Below are 16,095 nucleotides of genomic sequence, written 5' to 3'. Positions count from 1 at the left end.
ATTCCTCATGGAAAAATCAATACTTGAATTATCGCTACAGGCTAATTGTGGGATTATTGCATTTGTTTGTCGGTGTCGTATATATCGAAAAGATGCGGCTGTTAGCTACAGGTAGAAGTGATACTACATTTATTCTTAATAGCCATTAATAACTTTGTTATTAAAAATAATTTGTTTGGAAATCTTTTAAATCACCTTAAACGAAATCGGTAACATTTGGTAATTGGCAATTGCCTGCACTTTTTGCGTTCTGCTCACGAGTCACAGAGGTTTGTGGTATTTTGCTGTTGACCTCAGCATTTGTACGTTGCGCACATTAGAAGCCCCATCCCATAACAGACTTTGCAATGCTGGCAGTGAATAAATCAGCGAAAAAGAAGTTGCCTATATAGATTGTACTTTAGTGTAGATCGCCATACACTTACCAAACAATACCTTGTTTGCAGCACGCTTCTTGGAACTGCACAGGTCTTCTGAATTCATTATTCACCATTTGTTCTCAATAAGAAAAAAAAATGTAAGAAAGAAACGTCGAAAAGACAATGCTTCTTTATTCAAGCAATAAGAGTTCTCCGTGTATCGTGGCTGCTGCCACTGTCCATGTGGTCGGTTGTTCCACGTTTTTTCATATCTGTTATTCGAGAGCCAACAGAGGCTCCCCTATAAGACCTTGTTTTTCTTTCAGCCATCTTACTGTTACATAGAGCCTGTTACTCACGCTTTATTTTCATTTACATTTAGTTCTTTCTTTTTAGACTCCAGTATCTTGCAAAATTGGCTTACGTTTTTAGACCGCATTGTGTCCAGGATCGGCGCGAATTTTTCATTAAATAAAGCCACACTTTCGGCTCAGCTTTCAAGCACGCCCAGTTTGAACGAGAGCATCAGTGTTAAATATTGATCTTGTTTCCGTAATCGCTCAACATTACGGCGCCATACCTAGCCCTACAATAACTTGGTGAGTATGTTTCGTTCCCAGTTTCATTTTATAGCCTTTTCCTTTCCTACATGCAATATAGAAAGCCTCAAATTGCCTCAAGATATTTCGCCAGAGAAGATCTTGTCTTCAAAAAGCAAAAAAGAGAATGATGATGTGCAGGACCAAGGACCCACTCACTTTGGGTATCGATGTTATGCTAACTAGTTTGCAGATAGGTGGCTACCTGGTATTGTTTGAGGTTACGCAGAGTGCTGCCAGGTAGAGCAACGTGTTTGTGTAAGGCGAGTCGCTATTCGGCGTAGGCGAGCCTGTCTGCGACGACAGCAGTGAGACGACAGTGACAACTATCGTGGAACCGTGACGGCACCATTTCGACGACAGCCACTGGACGCGAACTTACGGCATGCCGATTGTTGGGTTCTACATAGATACTGAAAGTGCGGAAGCAAGATAAGCAAATAATTGTGACGTCATTAATGAATACGTGTTATACAATCGTACACTGCTCTGTCTATGTCATGCAGTCTATAGTAAAATGGCAATGCCACTTTCACTACGGTAATGAAACGTTAAATCTTTTTGACCTTGGGCGATCATAAAGGCAAAAGAAGGTTACATAGCTTCTGCGTAGTTTTAGCTGCAAAGAGCTTAGATTATGGTGCTTGATGATTTGGTCATATTGAAGAAAGTGTATTTCTGCTGTGTGAGCGAAAGACAGGTTGACTCGTTTTCACCGTTACACTCGGTTTTGTTTTCTCTAAACCACCAATAAAGAACACAAAAACAACGATCGTGGTTTCATGGGTAGAGCATCTAGATGCTCTTCTAGAGGTCAGACATTGCACCATCGGCTACGCATGTCTTTGTTTTTGCAGCGATCTCAAAGGAAGCGTGGAAGGAACCTACCTAGCGCAAAGTGCCTGTAGAACAAAAAACTAAGAAACAAAAGAATGTATCTATCAAAGCCTTATATTATTTATAGAAGAACACGAGAAAAGTTACTTTCCCTGCGTGGCCGCATTTCCTGAGTTTGTTGACCTTCGAGGGCTTCTGTGAACGAACCGGAGGAGGTTAGAAGCAGTCATTTTGCTTTGAACTAACGGCACACATGTTTTTATTTTACCAAATGCGAATATTTCAATATTAGATCCGCTTTGGAATGATAACACAGGCTAATGACGAGACGATATTGATTATTATTGCTTGAACATACAGAGAGCAATCGGAGTGAAGCTGCGGGTTTCACATGAAGAAGCGCATGCGGACCCTGGCGCCTGGCGCTGGTCGGGGCATGTAGTGCAGCCGCTGCACCTCGGCGGTCACGACGGCGCAAAGAACGAAAGCGGCCGCTCCGTAGCTGGCGGGTGGCACGACGTCCTCGGGCAGGAACGTCCACGTGAGAGCGCACGCCAGGAGCACGTCCATGGCGTACTTGTACATGTTCGCCAGTCCCTGGTCCATCTCGCGCGCCTTGGACACGAAGAAGACGTACGCGAACGCCGTCTGGCTGGCCATGCTCATCTCACCCATGTCGACCTGGGCGCACAGTTCGCACCAGTGTTGTCCACTATGCCACGACGTGGCTCCCTAAATCTCAATTTTCGCAGGTGCTGATGACCTCGGTGGCCAAAGCACAGGAAGCGCCGACCTAGTTCGCGAGAGTAGTGATGGAAAATTGTCGATAGTACTATCGATATTTGAGCTACTGTCGAACTACCCATGGTGAAAAAAAGCCATCGACTGTACTTTTGACTATAGAATTATAATCGTCTTACCGCACGTGGTCACTATAAGGTAATCACGGCGACGTTTCATTGTACGTTTCGAACTTAGAATGAAAATAAGTAATGTTTTTGGCCTGGTGCAACAGAGGCTACTTTTAGCCATGAATAAGCGATAGTCATATGTGGAATTTAGACGTTGGAGACAATTTTATTTCAGTCGACAAACAATTGCAGCTAGAATGCATGGACTGTGTTAGTTGTAGTAAGTTATAATATCTTGGTTTCACTGCGATAGCAATTATATGGCCACTCCAAGCGCATTTCTGCCGTCACCGTCGGCGCCACCGTGGGGTTTCGTATCGAGTCCAAGGGCGATAAAATCGTCTCCGCGCACCGTATGCTGTATGTGCGAGTGAAAGCGCGTGAGGTTGAGCCAGCGATCGCCCCAATCTCGCGCACGCAGCGGACGAAAGCGAGGAGTAAGCGCGCCAGATTCCGTCGCGCGCAAGGCTTCGAGGAGTCCAGAGAGTGGGGGCGAGTTCTACTCTGGGCGGCCCAGGCCGCCGCGCGCACCCGGTGGGTCCGCTGTACCTTGAAAGTCATCTGCGAGGTGTACAGCGTTCAGGCTGCACTATGTTTTCGCGGTGTTGTTCGCGTTAATGCGAGCGGCAGCATGAAGGTTAAATCGCTCTCTGCAGCTGCCGCGTTTCCTCAATGCAGCGTTTTGACAGAGTTTACGCGGTCATTTAGTCAGACGTTTTCATGTTTGCTTATGCGGGCTTGATACAATGTTTGCTAATTTAGTTAGTATGTCCATGTTTACCACTTTACAAGGCCAATAAAACTAATATGTTCGCTTCGTATGGCTCTCCACTAATTTGGTTTTACAGTAGATGCTTTGAATTTCGGGCGAAGCTGCAAATTTTTCATTCCCAGAATTCCAAAACTCTCTATAGCTATGAAAATAGCAAAGATTAGTGAAATAGCATAATATTATCGATACCATCACATAGAGCTAAAAATACTAATGCTATCAAGAGCCAAGTAAATGATAATGTCAAAGGAAAGGTCATGAGTTTTCCAGAACGGCGATCCTTTGTCTATATGCACAGCTGCATGCAAAACCACGCCAGTCATCACGCTATTCCCTAATGGCAAAGTGGTAAGGCGGGATTAATTTTGACAGGTTGAGGTAGAAGCGAAAATGTGCAGAAATGAAAATATGCAACAATACAGGACGCCACATGCCACTACACACAACTATAGACTCCAAAACCTAGTTGCTCACGGTGGATGCTCATGGCCTTCATGCTGTAGGTTGAACGGTAGCGCGCTTGCGCTCTCCTTAGTTTTCTCGTGAAACTCGCGATGTTGAACGCCAGCACGCGTCCTCTTCCTCGTAGCTAGCGGCCCTGGCGCTGTATGTTGAACGGCAGTGCACCTGCTCTCCCGCTCTCTCTAGTTGCTCATGGCGCTTGCGCTATTGTTTGTTGGTTGTGGCGCTCGCCCTGTTAAACGGTAGCACAGTTCTCCCTTGCGTTGCTCGTGGTCGTTGCTTGTGACTTTCGCGTTCTATGCCGAACGTGAGCGTGCTTGCTCTCTTTTTCTAGCTGATTGTAGCCCTTGTATTGCATGTTGAGTTGTGGCACACCGGCCCTCTCTCTCTCTCTCTAGTTGATCGTGGCCTCGTGGCCTTCGTGCAGCATGTTGAGCGGCAGCGCACCTGCTCACTGTATACTTAATCGTGGCCCTCGTATTGCATGTTCAGCGGTAGCGCACCTGCTCTCTTCATAGTTGATCGTGGCCCTCGAGTTGCATGTTGAGAGGTAGCGCACCTGCTCTCTCTCTATAGTTGAGCGTGGCCCTCGTGTTCCATGTTGAGCGGTGGCGCAATTCGTCTTTTTCTAGTTGATCGTGGCCCTCCTGTTGCATGCCGAGCGTTAGCGCGCCCGCTCTCTTTCTCTCTAGTTGATCGTGACCCACGCGTTGCACGTTGAGCAGTAGCGCGCCTGCTCTCTCCCTAGTTGATCATGGCCCTCGTTTTCCATGTTGAGTGGTAGCGCACCTGTTCTCTCTCACTAATTGATCGTGGCCCTCGTGTGCATGTTGAGTGAGTGGTAGCGCTCCTTCTCTCTCTCTAGTTGCTCGTTGCGCTCGTGTTGCATGTTGAGCGCTAGCGCACCTGCTCTTTCTCTATTTGATCGTGGCCCTCGCGTGGCATATTGAGGGGTGGCGCACCTGCTCTCTGTCTAGTTGATCGTGGTCCTCGTGTTCCATATTGAGCGGTAAGCGAACCTGCCCTCTCTCTCTATCTCTAGGTATTCATGGCGGTCGCGTGGCATGTTAAGCGGGGGCGCATCTTCTTTCTCTAGTTGATCGTGACCCTCGTGTTCCATGTTGAGCGGTAGCGCACCTGTTCTCTCTCTCTCATTGATCGTGACCCTCGTGTTCCATGTTGAGCTGTAGCGCACCTGCTCTCTCTCTCTCTCTCTCCCCTGATTGACCGCGACACTCGCGTTGTACGTTGAGCGGTGGCGTACCTGCTCTCTCTGTAGTCGATCATGGCCCTTGTCTTCCATGTTGAGCCCTAGCGCACCTGTTCTCTCTCACTAGTTGATCGTGGTCCTCGTGTGCATGTTGAGCGGTAGCGTGCCTTCTCTCCCTCTAGTTGCTCGTGGCACGCGTGTTGCATGTTGGGTGGTAGCGCACATGGGAAGGTATTCTTGGTAGCGCACTTGGGAAGGTAGTCCACCTAGTGGACATGTCCATTTCGTCTGCAGTTTAAGTTCTGATTGGCTGGGCTGGGCTGCGCGTCCGCAGCAACCAGGCGCCACAGCCAATCAGCACTTTAGTAGCAGACGAAATGGACATGTCCCCTATGTGGACTCTTACAGTATACCTCCCCTGCTCCCTCTCTAGTTGATCATAATACCTGCACTGCTATTTAACTGTAGCGCGCGTACCCTGTTCTTGCTCGTGGCCCTTGCGCTGTATTTTAAACAGCAGCGCGCCTGCAGTCTCCATTGTTGATCGACGCGTTCGCGATGTTAAACGGCAATGCGTGCGTTGTGTTGTCCCATGTTTCTCTTTCAGTCTAGTTGCTCGCGCCGCAGTTGAACGGCAGGGCACATATTCCCTCTCATTCCTTCGGATTGTTGCTTGTGGCCCTTGTGCTGTATGTTGAACCGCAGCGCCGCTGCTTTCCCTGAAGTTGCTTGCGCTGCTTGCGCTATATGTTTAACGGCAGGGTCCCTGCTCTTTCTCTAGTTGTTCGCCCTCGTTGCTCTCTGTTTAGTTACTCGTGGCGCTCGCGCTGTTCAACAGCAGCGCACCTGCGGTGTCTCGTTGCTCGAGCTCATTGCTCGTGGCCCTCGCTCTGTGCTGAACAGCCATGAGCCTACTCTCTCTCTTGTTGCCGATGCCGCTCACGCTGTTGTTGAACGGTGGCATGCGTGCTGTCTCTGGATGCTCGTGATTATTGCTCGTGGCCGCCGCACTGTATGCTGAACCGCAGGATGCCTGCTTTCTCTCAAGTTGCTAGTGGCACTCGCGGTGTTGTGGAATGGCAGCGCGTGCACATGTTCTGTCGTTCATTGCTGGTGGCCCTCGTTCTGCATGTTGGACGGCAGCACCCCTGCTCTCTCTCTCTATGCTCTGTTTAACACATCAGATACAACACTGTGGAGACTAGACAGACTTGTTCCAGTTGTCGCGTCGGCACTTAGAAATAGTTTTAGGTTTTTGACCGCAGTTGTGGCAAACTGTTCTTTATATAGCCTCAGTATCGAATGGATAATTTTTTTGTCCTAAATGTGGAATACCGCTGGTAATCCGTTGTAATAGATCAATTAGCTTTCCGTAGGTTTTTTTCATCTGTGTTTACATCCGGTCGGGGCAGCCTTAGGAGAACACTCGCGCGAGCGAGTGCCGGTGGCGCGCAACGAAGCATTAGAGAGGTTTAATTTGTCCGGTATTCCGGTAAAATGCAGGCGTAATCGTGTTGCTGCCAAAAATTTACACCCGCAACAAAGTAAAATACACTTGGTTACTGCAATATTAGCTGTTTCTGCCTGTTTGAGCACTGCGCCACCAGGTGGCCATGCAGACCGCTCACGTTTACGCCTCCGCTCCAACGCCCCCGTCCGTCTGCGTTTTACCGGAATACCGGACAAGCCAAACCTCGCTATTTACGGAACGCGCGGAGCAATACATTTTCGTAATGGCAGCGCGTCAACTGGTTTGGAAACGGCAATATGTGCACGGCAGTGCCATTCTCCAGAAGCTGTCCCTCGAAGAATACCTTTTCTCTATTTTGGCCGGCGAAAGGCGTAGGGGGCGCAATATCAATAAAGCTGAGCGTCGGTTGTACCTGTCATTTAGAGCGTGAAACTAAATGTTGACCTAAAACGCCTTTTCAAACGCCAAATATGTTTCACACATAATCCGCAAGACATTTTGAAACAATGAGTTTTAGGGATGCGCCAGTTCAATGTAACAGAAGCCACCGTACTTAGAGATGCGTGAATGAAAAAGGTCTACTGTTTGTCTTTCCAATAGAAATTAAAAGGAAGCCACTGCGCTTAGAAAATTGCGAAACAAAAGCAAGGACTGTTTGTTTCTTTAGGATGTGAAGCCTGCTATTGAAGTCCTGTGGCGCTGAGTGCCATTCAGTTTCCGGTAGGAGCGTTTGTATACAAATTATATCCTTTTTTTTTCTGCTAGTTTTCTTCAAGACATACGCGCCATGTTTTGTGCAACCGATTTCAATGGCTTGGTATAGTAGTGATCACACGTTTCACCGCGCAAAAGTAGTATAAAAAGGAATGTGCATCACAGACATTTCTGTTTACGATTATGACATCATTGCGCGTTTTAGAAAGAGCAAACGTTACGCAGCTCGTACTTGGAGTCTTGCGCATATCTCGAAAAGACTTAACATCACACAGATGAAGGCCGTATTTAAAAGAAAGAGAAATTATCCTTGTTTTGGCGAGAGTTACCGTCAAATGCCTGAGCAAAATCTCGCACAGGCTTATAAAAATAGATTAATTAAAGTGTTTAATGAAAACAGTGCATAAATACCAATTGTGATAGGTAGTACTACTGTCGGTTCGACGCGCGCCCGCCTCAGAGGCTTGCTGACTGCGGGTGGAATTCCCGGAGAACGTCCTTGAGATTTGCCCTTTTGATCGCTGCCACAACACGCTATTGCACGCAGCGTTTCCAAATGTCCATATTGTGCACTCAATCATGACAATGTTTCTCATCAGCAAGATCGGCAGCAGGCTTCTTCCTGAAAGCGGCCAGCATAGAGCGAGTGCGCCCGCAAGTAGAAACCTTACTAAGGTTTATCGCTGTATATGTAATGGCCACTCAATTTAACGCACCACATAGATAAAAATCAGGCGTGCGAACAGAAAGGAGCTCGATTTTACTGTTGCACAGCTGGCAGCGTCTGCCTCAATCGCCTCTGAGTTTCCCCTGAAACACGTAGTTCAGCTTGACGAGTTTGACTCAGTGGCTCGTGTTTGAGAGGCTGTTGTGGCACTTAACAACACAAAAGTACTGTGTACGAATTGCGGCATAACGAGGCCATTCTTGCCATTGTGGCAAAGCAACCGCCGGTATAACACGCGCTGCAATGCAAGCGAGTGCGTGGTCGGACCGATGGGAGAAGAGGCGATCATCGACATTCTAATGTGCGTGCTGGGGAAGCAGTCGGCGCAGGTGTAACGGGCGAAACTTGTTTTATTTGTAAATTTTCATGTACTTTCTTTCCATCCGTTGCAGCCTCATTACCGTCTCTGTTTATATGACTTTCCTTTTTCTGACTGCGTGATTTTATCATATTTCCATTAGCCTGTACTTGTTTGCCAACATTCTTCACCTCTTCCACCATTTCCATGCACAATATTGTGGTGCAAATGAAGCCGCACCACAGCCACCGCAGTCTTTTCATGTGTATTCTTTCTATTTCATCGAACTTAATTTCGCTCTGTACTTCTCTGACTTCAAATCAGGTCTTACTTAGAGAACGCTGCAGTGCTACATTTGTGGTGTTACCATTGGCCTCCAATACCACCGTCCTTTCCTTATATTCAACCCCCCGATAAGTTATTTGATTTTAGGAATACATTCTGTGAATTTTAGCGCTGGCACCATTGCTTCTTTCCCCACTTGCTCGCATCACCTCATGATTATAACAGCTTCAAAGTGCTTTACGTTTTACGGTAGCTGCATGCAGTTATCGGTGCGTCGCAGCTGCATTCCTTACTCCTGCGTTTAGTGGTGCCGAGCAGTATTCGAACACCGCAAACAGCGCATCGTAATTGGTAGAGTACGGGAAAGGATTAGAATTGGACTTATTTCTGTGGAGCCCCAAGGCTGGACGAGTTCCCAGTAATGGGTAGATATATATAAGCCTCGGGGATCGGTTCACTGTTCTGTGACGGAAGATCTAACCGCCTTATGCCTAGCTCACAACACACAAACTCTGTCAATGTGTTTGATGACGCAAAAATAACGCCGACGAAAGGTCTAAGCTTCGTTTGTATATATCTTCTTCCGCTCAGAAGTCGTGGTCAGAGATTTTCGTCATATGCACTAAGCAACAGGGGCACGATGACCTACGTAATTCATACATAAAGGCGGGCGATAGGAAAACTGCAGAATTACCAGCCCTACAACCTTGTCAAGGTTGCCTAAATAATTTCTACTAGTAATTAACTCGAAGTACAGGTTTTTTGCAGTTAGCCTCTAACGTGCAAAGCATAGGAAGGTGCATGAGCGTTCTTGCATTACGCAGTCGTTGGGATGCCGACGTCATGAATGCCACATTTGCACACGCTACCTCGTGTTCCACGCCAGAACGCCATGTATGCTCAGCCAGAGCTGCGGGTGGGTTGAGCTTCCAAGCGAATGAAAGCGATACGAGTGGGAGTCGACGCAAGGGCCCGGTTACCTTGGTCAGCAGCGCCTTGGGGCTTTCGAGCACGTTGCCGGCGAGCAGGGTTGCGAAGAGGAGCGATGTGAAGGACGAGTGGAGCAGCAGCACCCCCTGGGGGATGTCTTTGGTGGTGTGGACGAAAACCTCTTGGCCAGCGACCAGGCAGGCTGACAGGAAGGCCCACCCAAAGCTCTGCAGTCTCTGCGAACCCATCCCTTCGTCCTGGTACAACAATAGCCCCATGGCCGTTACCAGGCACGTCTGCAGGGGTTAAGAGTAGCCAAGCTTAGTCAGCCGTTCGTGGTATTTTGCTCTGCTATAAGTGCGGCAGCAGGACAACAGAAAGTACGGCAATAGACAAGAATAAACGAAGTACACGTAACGTGAGCTAAATATTGTCATGCGTAATAGAGTCCCCGCTATTAGAAAGAACAGATAATCCCCTATTATTTGTCCATGTCTATGTCTCAGTGCCATTTTTATAATAATCGTTCACGAACTAGATATAGGTCTCCCTATCGAAACGGTGGCCACGCTTTTTGAAGCACTTTAGACCTGATGATATGACTTCTATAGCGCAGCCTGATTAACAGTCACTTCAATATTTTGTCGTTAAAAGTACTTATATCCTATTTGAGATCATAAGAAAACAATATGGCATAATAAGGGGCCAAGTTGACCAAACGATCTTACCAGCAAGTTTTAGTGCTAGAAAAATACGAAAAAAGGGTATTCGCGACGCTAAAGCCGTTAGTAAAGATCAAAAAGCTTGCGATGCGCACCGTTGCAAGGAATTTGAGCTGTAGTCGACAAGAACCGTGTATGTGATGGTAGCACGGGTGCGAACTTCAATGCTTACCCCAATAGTAACAGTAAGTCGATTGACAAAACTAAGCAGCCGTCGCAGTTGCCGACGTAAGAAGGAATTCCTACGATAGGTGGGCAGCAGTGTTACGAACAGAATTATGTTTGTATGGGCCACTTGAGGTGACGCGGTTAAGCGGTTGCTGTTGCAGCTGATCGGCCAGAGGCCACAATTGATAGCCGGGGATTGCGCGTGCTTTCATTTTTGTAGCGCGCTCTCATTTGTCATATCAAAGTCCATTGAGTAGTTTTAGTGCATAAGTGTATGTCTCAGTGCGGCATTATTCTATTCGGTGAAGCACCGATCAACGGGTGCCAAAAGGTCATGGAAATGAGGACCGGCAATCAAGAAGGATATTGCCGGCCACTCGGGCCACTCGGGCCGAAAGAAATCGAAAGCAGGTTTAGAGATTATTATCTTTTTGTCGTGGTAGCGACGTGGCGCCCCGACAGGTTTTTGTAGGAACACCTGTGTATTCTCTGCCCCGCACTGAGAAGCTTACTAAGACGGCGGGGGTGCAAATACTCCGAAATATGTGGTGTGTCTGTGCGATCCTGTGTCCACGCAGTGCTGACAGTGTGTGTGTGCCGACAGCGCCGTATGGCCGGACGCTGTCGTTTCTCCTGTGTTGTGAACGAACAATAGAGGCCCGCCATAGACTCAAGGTTGTGCGCGTGTGGTGCAATAGGAGTGCGGGATCTCTAAATGCCCCGGGGAATCACCCGTTCCCTTACCCCTAATTAAAAGGGGCGCGGCGAGACCTTGGGAGGAGCCGGGATCCAACTGGGTGAACTTTATTGGATCGTCACCAATATCTGCCGTTCCCCAACACAGGGAACTAGGGAAAGGAGAAGTTATTTAATCGCAGGTTTTAGACTGAGGTAAGCAGTCTAGAAGCTGAGCCTACAATATGTTGAATAGCGTCAAGGAGCTGGTGCCGTCGAGTATTGCCGGGGCCGCCTAGCCGCGTCTTAAGTGCGAGAGTTGACGTGGGAGACGACAAACCAACGTCTGCATCCAAGCTCACCGTAGTTCCCCTCAAGTTAGCTCAACCTGCTTGGGGGAAGACTTCAGACCTAGACTCCCGGGAAACCCAGCCCAGCAATCGCATCCACCGTAACGAGATCGGCTTGCCAGCGTTCTTCGGGAAAGCCCTGCCGTCGACTCCACGCTTGATAGACATGCTGCTGCTGCCCGGCCGTGCGAATGCCATCATTTCTTTTCTTTTGAACTCTGTTTAGTTGACCACCGTTAAGTGTGTTTTGTGGAGTGTTAATTTCTATATTTACTGTTAACTGTTCGTTCTGTTTCTTTTGTATTCATCATTGATCTAGATTAGGTGCATGTGTGTTAGTGTTCTTGTGTTTTTTTGTGTTTCCTTTAATCTTTGCGTGATTGCGTCGATAAATATTTTTTCTCTTTCTCGCGACTTTGACATCTTCGCTGTGTTCGCTTGTACACAGAGTGACCAACCGGCTTGTGTACCCTGTCGACGACTTCTCGCCGACAGCGAACGGAGGACAAGTGTATTAGGCGTGCGCTGCTGCTGAAGCCAGTAACATTAAGGGTGTGCGCCGAAGTTCTGCTTAATCTCTGATGTTCTGTAGCTGTTGCTGTATTTGCGCAATAGCCGAATTTTTCGCGCTCTTCATGACACTGTACGGGGTAGCAGTGCGGCCTCCGTCACTGACAAACATGAAGTTTTTCATTGATGTGTTTTCAGCTTTTTCATCATTTTTTTCTACTTTAGGCTTTCCTCGGTCATATGACGACGAATCATTATTTTTCGAAACGCTTTCGAGGCTACACTTTTCCATGCGACACGAATAAACGCAGAAACGCCTAAACATTGCTAATTATCAAATACTTTTGCTGTTGGGCAATCCGTTAATGTACTGCTTGCTGTGAGTCTCAGCGTTTTATTATCTTAATCATAGTTTCAATTAGGCACTAAGTTGAAGTGACGCAGCGTTTAGGCTCCTGGCTTTGCTGATCCTGGAGCTTACGGTGTGGACAAAGGTATGCGTAGGACGGGCGGCAACGTGTCTATGATACGGAGTCTGATGTTAATACAAGGACCTAGCAAAAATGGCTCACAAATAAAATCATGTACCACAATTAATACGCAAATCATGTGAACTCATCGAACAAGCGTGATGCTACGACGAAAATACACCTTGGGAGCGGAGCGAATAATCCTAGCATAAGCCCTCTTGTAGCTAACTGCGGTAAAGGAAAGCGTGCGAATATTCTTTTGTGTGGGTGACATCGTTTGAGCGGACAACACCTGTCAATTCTAATGGAGTACGAAAATTCATGGCGCCACGAAAGGCTATGTGAAGTGTCACCAGGTTGTTGGCTCAGCAGGTTGTCATACGGCGGCCTGTGTTCCAATATGTAGAATGTGACATAACTGCAGCACTTGGCGGTACGCTTACGCATACTTAGGAAACTCTAGTAGAGATTGTGCATTTTTTTCCTCATTCCATCCTTGATGTCTGCACACAGCGGTCAGCTTGAATGGAGGTGTAGTCGTGAGATCGGCCATCTTGTGTAGGGCAACCTAAACGGTTAGGAAGGCTTCCTATCAGTGCTTGATATACATGTAGAATGCAGAATTGCTCTGATGTGCTCATCCTGGAATCAATTTGGATCAAATTTGGTGAACTTAAAATAATTCAAGCATGAAATTGCGACTCTTAGGAGCAGACTCTTCTTTAGGCCTTCAGAGCATTCACAAAATATGACACGAATAAAAAAAAAGACAGGAAGTGAACTTTAAAGACTTGTGTCTGCACATAAAAACCCGAAGTCTCAATTTGTTAAACCACGTCTACTGTGACGTCTATAGTGGAAAATATTGACAAATTTTGCCGCCAGTAAGTTTTATAATATAATTCGTGAATGTCACTTTTTCAAAAGTATTGTAGAAAGCAATGACGTTACGTAATCTGAATATATTGAATTCGTACGTTTAAACGCTTTCATAGAGGATTTAATGAAGTTGGAACGGTTGTTTTCGTACAGGCGTGCCGTGTTGGTAGGCGTGGCAATTAAAATTTGTTTGTGCTCAATTTCCACTGAGTATGTGGAAATAATAAAGGAACAATATAGAATGTATACTCTGACCGCTGACTGCTTTCCTTTTAAATGTAATAAGTTCCATTGAAATCGGTTCAGCGGATGTCCAATAGCACTGCTATGCAACAACCAAAATTGACGAGAGGAACGTTGGCTGTCACAAAGGTAACCATGAGCACGTAGTCACTGCATGTGCGAACAAGCGTGCAGTGACTTGTCCATATACTCGACCTTTAAGTGTACATACATTATGTAAGTAGTCATAGCTTGTGTAGGTCACGCAACAATTTAATGAAGGCGCTAAGATTTACACGTTTTGCATGCGCTTCAATAAGAAAACCAGAGTTAACACACAACATCGCAAGCATGTGTGACTCACCATCGAGAAGACGAACCATACAGGTCTCTGTGTCGTTGACCCTGCCATGGTGGGTAGGCCTGCCAGAACGGGTGCCATGCTTGTCAGCGCCGCAGAGTCTACGATGCGGAGATGTATCAAGGACATGAATCTGCGAGAATGAACGCAACAATTGGGTTTAAGTGGAAATAGCTGCTTTTCATATGGCGAACAGATGCTTGGAAGGCTGTGTTTTCAACCACAAATAAGATTGTTTCTCTTAAAAAAATATTGAGCTACAACGCACATGTCGAAATGCGCATGTGAAGCTGGAGCCTTAGTGAGGCGGTAAATAAATGCTATGCAAATAAATGCGACGCGCACATTGCTTTCATCCTATGCAACCTGTAATATCATGCAGTGTGATCTCATGCAATGCTTACATTTATGCAGTGCAGAGGCCACAAAGCTCACACTAATACTGTGCAAGCTTGGGTTTAGGCACCGCACCACTCTCAATCTGTGGCGGAAAGCGAGCCCCAAATCAGGACTGCGCACAATGTGAGACTTAGACGCAGCGAGGCCACGAGAATAAAGGCAATGAGTGATGCTCGTCGGTGGAAAGAGTGTCAATTATAGATGTATGCAGAGGATGAAGATTGATATCTAAACAAATTTAGGCATTTCATGCACCTTGAGTCACAGTGGCATGCGTATATACCAATAGTGGGGAATCGGACATGAAGTGGAAACATACCTAGTGGCACGTACCCCAATGGCCGAAGTATGGGGTAACTCAAATGTAAGAAAATTATGAAAATCAAATGAGCTGTTGATCATCATAATATTTCTTTTTCAATGAGATAGACACTTAGCTTGATAAACACATTAGCTGAATGGTGTCGCGTATGGAAGATGGAAATTAATGCAGATAAAACTAAGGTCATGACATTTTCTTCCAAGCTAACCTTTCCATCTAACGTATACACTCTACGCAATTGCATACTCGAACGAACCACTTCCTTTAAATATCTGGGCGTTATTCTTACATCTGACTTAGCTGGGCCATGCATGTTGAGCATATTACTAACAAGGCAATAAAAAAACTTGGCTGTGTAAAACGCCGTCTGTACCTTGCAAACAGTGACACAAGACTTCGTGCATACATCTCCCTTATCAGAACAAACCTCGATTACGCCTCAATTATTTGGAACCCTCACACAGCTAACCTTTCTGATTTCATCGAATCAAGTCAAAATAAGGCTGCCCGCTTTATTTTGCGCTCCTACTCTCCATATCAAAGTGTGTCGGCATTAAAGCCGACCCTTAATCTTCCGGATCTTGACACACGACGGAAATATTTCCGTCTGTCTTTTTTTCACTCCCTTTACTATTGTGGTTCATCTTTTTCATCTGCTCCCATCTTATCCGCCCATTATCTGTCCACCCGCAATGACCATGTATGCAAAGTGGCTCCCATATTTGCTAGGACCAAAAAATTCCAAAATTCCCCTTTCGTGTTATGAGTCAACGAATGGAACGCCCTACCTCAAGATATTGTAACAATCACTGACCCGTCTGCCTTCCAATCAGCCCTGCGCACATTTCTAAATGTATAAAATGTTCAGCTGCCACTTCTTGACTGGCCTGCGTTACATATCAGTATAATTTCTAAATTTCTATTTACCCGCACCCACCTGGCACTTGTGCCTTGTTGAAAAGTGCCATGTACAGCAAATATGAATTGTACCATGTACTCTCGCCCAAATTACTTTTCGTTTTTTTTCCCTCTTTTTTTCATCTTTCTTTTACAAAGTGTTTCTTCTACGGAAATCTGTGCTTGTTGCCTTCAGTCATTTTTATTACAATATCATGTGCCAATTGTATCCCCCCCCTATGTAATGCCTCTCGGGGCCTTTAGGGTATTGAAAATAAATAAATAAATAAATAAATAAATAAATAAATAAATAAATAAATAAACAAATACATAAATAAATATAAATAACAAAGACACCGTTCTCTAGAGGCACCTGTGAGTCCATGATATGCACAGTATTTATGCGGGGTAGTCATATTGAAGCTTTACGGATTTTTTAAAAACCGCCCGTGTCAGAAAGCTGAATTCTTGTCGTAAGAAGGATTATTTGAAGAGGCGGACATTGCTGGAGTGAGAAATCAAAACACGTACTCTACTAATTAACA

The 16,095-nt window shown here is 46.2% G+C and overlaps 1 protein-coding gene across 1 annotated transcript in view; it reads right to left on the bottom strand.

The window, feature by feature from the left end:
* Positions 1 to 2,116: 2,116 nt before the first annotated feature.
* The window catches only part of LOC135908970 (uncharacterized), a 28,485-nt gene continuing 14,506 nt past the window's right edge, over positions 2,117 to 16,095 (bottom strand). The window contains exons 3-5 of the mRNA XM_065440829.1: positions 13,936 to 14,065; positions 9,626 to 9,871; positions 2,117 to 2,476 (exon numbers count right to left, since the gene is read on the bottom strand). Coding sequence (XP_065296901.1) covers positions 2,183 to 2,476; positions 9,626 to 9,871; positions 13,936 to 14,065 — 670 coding nt within the window. The 3' untranslated portion in view covers positions 2,117 to 2,182. The remainder of the gene's footprint in view (positions 2,477 to 9,625; positions 9,872 to 13,935; positions 14,066 to 16,095) is intronic.

The sequence above is a fragment of the Dermacentor albipictus genome, chromosome 2 (assembly GCF_038994185.2).
Source record: "Dermacentor albipictus isolate Rhodes 1998 colony chromosome 2, USDA_Dalb.pri_finalv2, whole genome shotgun sequence".
Lineage (NCBI taxonomy): Eukaryota > Metazoa > Arthropoda > Arachnida > Ixodida > Ixodidae > Dermacentor > Dermacentor albipictus.
The sequence above is the reverse complement of the archived record's forward strand: the minus strand, read 5'-3'. Positions and strand labels throughout refer to the sequence as shown.